At 54.4% G+C, this 8,421-nt stretch overlaps 1 protein-coding gene across 1 annotated transcript; it reads right to left on the reverse strand.

The window, feature by feature from the left end:
- Positions 1–2,986: 2,986 nt before the first annotated feature.
- On the reverse strand, positions 2,987–8,045 carry CDX2 (caudal type homeobox 2). Its single transcript, XM_048818321.2, has 3 exons — positions 7,544–8,045; positions 3,948–4,091; positions 2,987–3,172 (listed from the first exon to the last, which is right to left on the reverse strand). Exons 1-3 carry the CDS (start codon positions 8,043–8,045, stop codon positions 3,069–3,071), a joined length of 750 nt encoding a protein of 249 aa, XP_048674278.1. The 3' UTR covers positions 2,987–3,068.
- Between the last annotated feature and the right edge of the window lie 376 nt (positions 8,046–8,421).

Below are 8,421 nucleotides of genomic sequence, written 5' to 3' on the forward strand. Positions count from 1 at the left end.
CTCTGCCATTAATTATTCCGGGAAGCAAATAAATGTGCCCAGAGTCAAGACACTGACATGCCTCCCCCCGCCCCTGCAGCCAGTGTTCCTGAGGGAGAAAGAACTTGGGATCGTTCGCAGTAGGACAATGCCGACTTTTGAACCTCTAACCACTGAGCAAACAAACCTTGCGCTCTGCTCCACAATCCAAACACGGTTTATTGACAGCCGTTTCACAGCAACGCATAGCAACGGAGGCAGCAGCTCCAGCCGCCAGCTCCAGCCCGGCGGAGCAAGAGGATCAATGGCGTGCGGGCGCGGCCCCTGGCGCACCAGAGGGCAGCCGAAGGCTGCGCCCTTGGAGCCAGAGGGGGCAGAGTCGTTTCCCCCCCGCGCCCCGCCAGGGCTGGACACAGGCCTTCCAGGCCAGCCCGCACCCTGCTACCAGAATGGGGCTGGGGCAGGGAGAGAAAGGCTGGCTTTGGTTTTAACTGGATCCTGCAGTTCCAGGCACAACTCTTGTCTGGCAGGGATGAAGAAGTGCTGCAGGCAGGAGTGGGGTTTTTTAGTGTTGGGGGTGAGACGCTCCTGATTGCTCAGGATGATCCAGCGTTGCCGGGCTGACCGCGTCCCAAGGCCGGCACACGGGCCGGTTGGGAACACACAGGCCAGACTTTCCCCCTGCTTGTTTCTTTTAACAGCACAAAGAGAGAATCCTAGCAGACACATCTCCCCACTGACTCCCCTCTCCCAGCTCCAGGGTCTAGCGGCTAGGCCCGGGGGAGCTGGCCTTTGACAGGCTTCCCGGCGATGCCTTTTAGTGGGTATAAAAATGAGGCTTTCAGTGGATAGGACCAGCTCCCTATTCCAACCAGGCTGCCAGATCTTCAAATATCGCAGATGCTGCTCACAGCTTTACAAAAACCGCATCCTACCTAACAGCCACCCACACCTATTCTGTTACACACACGCTCATTCGCATACATCTGCAGGGGCGCATACTGTTAGCCGCCAGATTTCGGTGCACGCTGCCTTTCAAAATACACCAGGACACGAGATCTGCAACAGAGACAACAAACAAACAAACAAAAACCCAAACCCAAACCTCTGCTCATCAGATTATATTGGAAGCAACTAACAAAAGAGACTCGGGCTTTAAAACTACTGCAGAGCCCGGGGGAAGCCCCATGTTGATTTCACATGCTTGGCACATGACGTCAGCTTCTCTGCCTTCGGGCATGAGCCTTCATGCAGCACCAGACTCCCCTCTTTGGAGGACCCTTAATTTCTAACACATCTTCAACCCCCCACTGCGTGGAATCACACCGCAGCTACACAAACACTTACACAGCCTCTCCGTTGTCAGCAGACGTCTGCCCTAGCCCTAATACGTAGTTAAAAACAAGGTAGGTAATAAAAGAGCCCCCCCCATTTTATTAATAGCCTTTCTAAAATTACAAGTGGAAATCAGTGTATTTAAAACTGCACCAGCATGGAAAGGTTATAAATAAAAATAGCAGGAAGCATTTAATAGACTATTTCCCCCCTTGATTATTGCTGTTGACCAGATTCCCAGAAGGGATGATGGAGTAAAAATTGCACCATGAACAAGTCCTCACCAGTGCTGTCTTTGGCCATAGTTTATTGGCCAACGATGTTGGGGATGGGGGGCCAGGAGCTCAAGCGTTACCATAGGCAATAACAGGTCTGAAATGTCTAATACATTTCACCCTCATAGCCACACTGTTAACTGGAAATCCCGGGCAAAGTATATTGCAAATGCCCCGCTGAGTACAGACTGGCTGGTTGTCCCTATCGGATGGCAGGTGCAATGAGTACATGCAGTTTCCGACCTGGTTGGAAAGACTTGGCGTGTGTGTGTTTCAAAGACTAATTTTCCAAATGTTGGATAACGAGTTGAGTAAATACTACAATAAAAGGACGAAAACCAAACTGAAGCTTGACCAGAGACTGCAGAGATTTTTCCCCCTGCTGTCATCAGTGTCCAGATCTGGCGAAAGAACCCATATTTTGGTCTTTCTCCCCCATTTAATAAAAAGATTGAAATCTGCCAACCCCCAAATGTCTGTGTTCCAGGCAGCTTTGTTGAAGAACCTTCTTACCGCTCAGAGGGTCCCCTGGGGTCTTTCTTTTCAATTTTCACCCTATCATAAAGCTTGGATAAAGCCTGGAAAACCACGAAGGCTCGTGTGTTTATGAAGCTGTTCGGTTAGGGAGAAAAGAAATCGCATAATTTAAACAACAGAACATGCCACTGGGTGCATTTCTTAACTCTCTCCTCCCAACCCCCGTGGGAACAATATCACACCCGCAGGGATCCTTACGCTTGCCAGTGTAGCTGGTTGCAGTTTCCACTGGAGAGCTCACCTCTTAATTTCTCCGCTAATAAACCCGGCGGGGTGACTATCGGCGCCAGATTGATGAGCTCTTTTACAGGTGGCTAACATTAAGCAATTCACTTCTGAACATTTAAGCAGTTTTTTTTGTTTTGTTTTTTGTTTTATCTTACCTTCCCCCCGCTGTAAGGCAAGATGGTCATTTTGAAGGTGTATGGTTAGGGAAGGCAAATGTGCTTTACATTTTGCTATTAAGATTCCTCGCTAGCCCAGCCTGTGTAATGAAAACATGCACACCGATCCCGAGTTTGAGAACTTACAGGCTATTTCGGTTCAGCTCTCGGCTATATTGGTATTTTCTGCATTGCAAACGCCGGTGTAAAAATACAAAAGAGCATGAATATCCCCGCACAAGGAAACAGACACACTGTACACTTTGTACAAAAAGTAAATGGCTGGAGTGTGGTTGAGGAAGGTCAATGCGGCCATTGTAGTGCACAGAGGGGAAAAGCCTTGGCTCTGTCCATGTCTTTGGGTGACCAGGGACCTTTTCCACGATGGGTTCTGTGAATGTCGGGCTCCTGTTCACCAAGGAGGGCAGAAGCCCCCCCGCCCCCGACTCAGTCTCTGGCTGCGGTCACTGGGTCACTGATGGCGCTAAGACCCCAGCGGCTCCCAGGACGCCCCCAGCTGGGCCAGGACCCGTTGATCCCTGGAGGGAGGAGACCGGGCTCAGCGCTTGCGAGCCGCTGTGCACCGCGCCGGGCTGCGATTGCTGCAATTTCTTCTTGTTGATCTTTCTTTCTTTCGCTCGCCTGTTCTGGAACCAGATTTTTACCTGGCGGGGATACAAGAGCGAGAGAAAGGGGTGGTCAAATCAGAGAGCGGAGCGGCTCCAGAATGACCAGGCGAGCGGGGCTGCGCAGCTGGAGAGGGCACCTCGGAGGTTTGCTCCGCCGTCAGCCCCGCCACCTCCGCCCGGCTGTGCCGCAACACGCAGGGAATAGCCCCGTGTAAAGCCAGCCAGAGTCCCGCCGGGCGCATTCTCCTGCAGAGCCTTTCAGGGGGGAGTGGGGCCCGATCCCCAGCTCCTGACGCAGGCCACAGCCAAGCGCAGCGTCTCCGGAGTAAGGACTTTCTAAGGTGGGGCTGACACGGACATCTCGGCCGCCGCTCGGAGCACGCTGAGCGCGAACAGGCGCACGAGTGGGCTGACCACCGCAGGCTCCTAGCTATACGGGCCACTTGGGTGTTTGTCGGGTCGGAAAGCTCCCTGTCTGCCGGTCTGTGTCTCTGTCGCACACACCGGTATTGAAGGCGTGAGAGAAGTTGCAGACACGGCCACATACCCCATTACCTAGGAAAACACCCACGCTCCTGGCAAGAGCAGACAGCGCCTGGGTATGTATCGCCCTTCCTAGGCCTTCCCGGCCGATTGGTGCCAGCCATTCTGCGACTGTGCCCGCGGGGGCCCGATCCCACCGGCCACGTTTGCTTTATCTCTGGGGCCAGCGGCGCCGTGACAAAGCGCGTGGGGGCGTGGGGAGGGGGACTAAAGAGCATTTGGGTACTTCAGAAATAAAGAGAAGGGAACGCTCAAAGGACAGACCTGTCTCTCCGACAATCCCAGCGTAGCGGCCAGTTCTGCTTTCCTCCTGATCGTTATATACCGGCTGTAATGAAACTCCTTCTCCAGCTCCAGCCGCTGGTGGTCCGTGTACACCACGCGGTACTTATCTTTTGTCCTGGTTTTAACTAGAGAGGAGAAATCCATGACAACTGATCAGGCACATTTAACGGCAAACCTTTCCCCCGATCCATTCTTTCCATCTCCTCCTCGCCTGATCTGGGACTGGAGTGGTGCTACTCCTCACCCAGGCCAACCCCTTTAATGGGCCAGGAGTCCAGGATCGGGACCCCTTTAATGATTGCATTTCCCTAAGCGTGGACTTAATAAAGAGCGTGGCCGGGCTCGAGAAAGAAGATGTGCAGAGAACCAATTTTTTCAGGCCGTGGGGAAATAATGCAAAAACTGCATGAATGTCATTTGGAACCAAACGCATGCACGATATTCCCCAGACTGGGGCAGCTCAGATGTCAATGATTTTGAAATGTACCTTAACTGTCCATTTCTCCAAGGAACATCGTTCTGAAATGCAGCTGTTCCCGTTCATCCCTTATGGTAATAACCCCTGATTAATGTAGGCACGCGTTGTCTGGGGTTATTTGCTCACAGTGGAAGAACTCTTAAGAGTCTCACAAGTAAACTTGTTGGGCATTGCTCAGATTTCCCCCCTGATTTTTGAGGTCCCTCAGCAAACGATGGTAGCGCAGACAATCTGCGATTGGTGTGTTGAATCCGCACCTTTACTCGGATTCATTTATTTCTGAAGACGAGAACTGACAAGCCTAACACTAGAATGGAGACAGAAAATATCAGTGCTCAAAAATGCCAAGTTTGACGCATCTGTTTTTTTTATGCGGAGCATGTATGTACATTGCTAAATCAATTGATCTCCCTTGCTTCTGATTGTTTCTTGTTTAACTGGTTATATCCCCAGCTTTCTTGTTCATCAGAAAGATCTGAGGAGTGGGGAGGCTCTGCCTCTAGGTATGTAATGCCCGGCAGGCTGACTTTGTTCAGGTAAACTCTCTGCAAACTACAACAAAAGCGCCCTGCAAAGATACAAGTCTGATCAGAGAAAACTCCCCAGAGCCGCTGAATGGGGAACACAATCGCAAACAATGCCGGACAAGGAGATCTTATCAAAGAAAGACCTTCTCAATGCCTTAATAACAGCCCCATTCTGTTTGAATTACCACTACTGAGCAAATGGCGGCAGGCGCTTTCATCCCCTGGCTGAGCAGATTAACATAAACACTGGCTCCAAAGGCAGCATTTGAATGGAGACATCCCCCTCAAGTGACCAGCCACCCTTTCCAAAAGGAAAACGGTGGGAACAGGACGGAATTGTGGGAAAATCCGACAACTTCCATTCCTGGATGGCTGGCCACTGGGGAGGGTGCTCAGCGGCCTGCAGATTCCCTCACATTAAAGTTGGTCGTTTGCTTTTCCATGTAGTCCGCTGACTCGATGCCCTTTGGTTTGGGGGAAATGGTCAACCCCGATCGCCCCCCACGTTGTCTGGGGAAGCCGGGGGATGAGAGAGGAATGCCAGAATTCATTATTTACTGCGAAAGTTGCCACCCTCTTTCCGGCCAGTAAAAGGGACAATAGCGTGGAAGGTGTATATCAAAGCCAGATGTGTTTAAAGGCCCATGACAGATGAGGGTCTGCTGAGAACAGGAGCTCCTGGCTAGTCTCCAGGCACCCGGGGGACATTAACATCACAACTGAGAACGGCGCCTGGCCACCTCCTTGGCACCTTAGTGCAGGACATCACGGACCGTTCTCAGCTGACATTCAGCCCCATCTACCGCAGCTCCTCTCCAAGCCTCCTTTCCCCCAGGAGACGGGAGGAAGGGGGCAACTTTTAAAATCGGGCTTGAGACACCCGGCCCCACCCTTAACACCTTCCAATCCGCGCCCCTCTCCCGAAGGCGAGGAGGAAAAGACACACAGATCAGTTTCGCCTTCCCGGAGGAAACCTGCCCCCCAGGATAAGTTGCAGCCCCAGCTCGATGGGATGGGAATTCAGGAGCCAGCCCGAACCCTGACAATCCTAGGACTCAGAACCGCCTTCGCCCATTTCCCAGCGAGGGAGCAGCAGGTCGGTGTGAGGACCTAAAGCTCACCAAGACGTTAATAAAGGTATGCGCCCAATGACTCAGAAACGAATGCAAAGCGACACCGGCCAATGATTTATATGGCTGTAATTGGTTATAAAAATCTTTTAAGTGCCTATAACCAGGGCTACTCGGACTGAAGGCCTGGGAGGACCAGCAAGCACTCCATTGGGATGAAATTTAACTTAACTCGTCGGGAAATCGGTCAGCTTCCTCAGCAGAAACAGGCTCTCCCGGCCCCTGCCAAACTTGGCTTGTCTAGGAAAAGCCCTCCCCCCCCCCCCCCCCCCCAAGACTGCCCCACGGCTCATCGATTCACAAGACACCTTGAAATAGGGGTTCCAAAGCTCAGTGGGGTCGGGGCTGCCAACCCCCAGTGCGTTAACATCGTACGGCAACAACCCCCCCCCCCGGCCCCCAGCAGGGCTCTGTCTTTGCTGCCTACGTTTTTCGTGTTCAGCTAATTTCTCACAAAAGGAAGGCAAAGGTCCACATTTCTCTCTGTACCTGCAGCTCGGGAACAAGAGTCCCAAGCCCCAAAGCGACTCTACTGGTTGTTACAAACTCTCCCCACAAGGATCTAGAATTCAAGTGTCGTCCAGACTAAGACCAGTTATTTGAAGATTTTTTCTACCCGCTTCAGTATTTTTTGTTCAATGTAAAACAACCGCAGGGAAAATAGATTTTTTTTTCCTTCTGAGGAAGAGCCTCATTTTTGAGCTGCTGCTTCCTTATTTACTTTTTTAAAATAAATAAATGGGAAGTGAGGCTATTCCAGTGAAACGTCTGGGCCCGCATCGCTGAGGCGGGCTCCAGAACGAGTGAGCTTCTTGGCATTATCCAGTGCCCCTGCAAGTCACGTCCAGGCGTGTCTGCCACAAACATCTCTCGAGCAGCACCCAGGCTGCTCCGATCCTGAACGAGAGCCAGTGGCTCCAGACTGAAAGAGGACTCAGCGGGGGGTGGGGTGGCGGGGGGGGGGGCTTTCCCTCCTGCTACTGGAAACTCTGGGCACTGGTTCCCACAGGGTTTTCCTGGAGGAGGTTCCCTCCGCTCCCCGAACCGAAAAGCAGTCCGGCTGAGAAACCACGAGCGAAACAACCGCCGGGTGTTAACCTTCGCAGCCCCCACCCGTGCAGCCCGAGCTGTGCGCCGCGCGGGTCAGTCCCCGGAGGGTTACGGTTTCCTGGGCGGCTCTGGGTCCCAGCAGGGCCCAGGCTGGTTACAAGGGGCCTCGAGCTCTGCTGCTTCCCAGACTGCCCTGGGCTGGGCTCCCAGGCCGAGCTCCGGTGCGCAGGGCCCCAGGCCTGCAGGGCTCAGCTGCAATCCGGGACCCCCCGAGCTGGGCTACGGTCCAGGGCCCTGGTGGGCAGCGTGCTCTGGGTCCCAGCGCTCTGCCCGGCTGCTCTCCCGGGCCTCAGTCCTTTGCTCGCCCAGGCCCCCGGCGCTCCGCCGCTTACCCTGGCCGCCCAGGGCGGGCTGTGTCGGCTTCCTCATCCACTCGCACAGATTCCGCCGCTGGCCGCCAGGGGAGAGCTGTTCTGCGGCCGGGGCGCCCGGGTTGAGCTGCTGCATGCCCCCGGAGGAGGCGTGGGGCGCCGGGCCCGGGGGGTGGTGGTGGTGGTGGTGGTGGTGATAGTCAGCCGGGCTGTACGCCAGGGCCGCGGCGGGGGCGCCGCCGTTCAGCCCGTGTACCGCGCTGGCCGCCGCAGTGGCCGGGCCCCCCTGCCCGTAGCCGTTCCAGTCATCCCGCAGCGGAGCGCCGTAGGGAGAGGGCCACGAGGGGCCCGGGGACTGGGCGCTGTCCAGGTTCACCCCGGCCGCGGCCACATGGTATCCTCCGTAGTCCGGGTATTGCGGGGCGCTGACAAAGTTCTGCGCCGCCAGATTGAGCCCCCCCGAGTGGCGCACGGAGCTGGAGTACATGGGCACCTCCTTATCCAATAGGTAGCTCACGTACATGATGGCGAGAGCCGGGCAGCAGCTCTCCACATGCTGCTTGGGGCTCTGGAGCGGCTCTTCTCTTCCTTGGGGATGGGCTCCCCTTCTGGTGGGGGGGCCGGCGGGGGGCGGCTGTCCCCCTGGTTGCCTCTGCAGAGCCGTCTCTCTCCCACTAGCGATCCGAACCCATTGGCCGGCAGCACTTACATGATTAACGATTGTTTACAAGGCTCTATTAGTAATGGCACAGACACACCAAAGGCAGGTGACGTGGAGAGGCGCTGGGTATATAGCTACTACCCCTAAAAGAAGATTTGCATTTAAAAAGATAAGGAGAGGGCAGCGACCTGATCACAGCTAAATATTCAAGCCTTTATTGTTTAAGAGCTTCCTCCTT

This window comes from Caretta caretta, chromosome 1, assembly GCF_965140235.1.
Source record: "Caretta caretta isolate rCarCar2 chromosome 1, rCarCar1.hap1, whole genome shotgun sequence".
Taxonomy (NCBI): Eukaryota; Metazoa; Chordata; order Testudines; family Cheloniidae; genus Caretta; species Caretta caretta.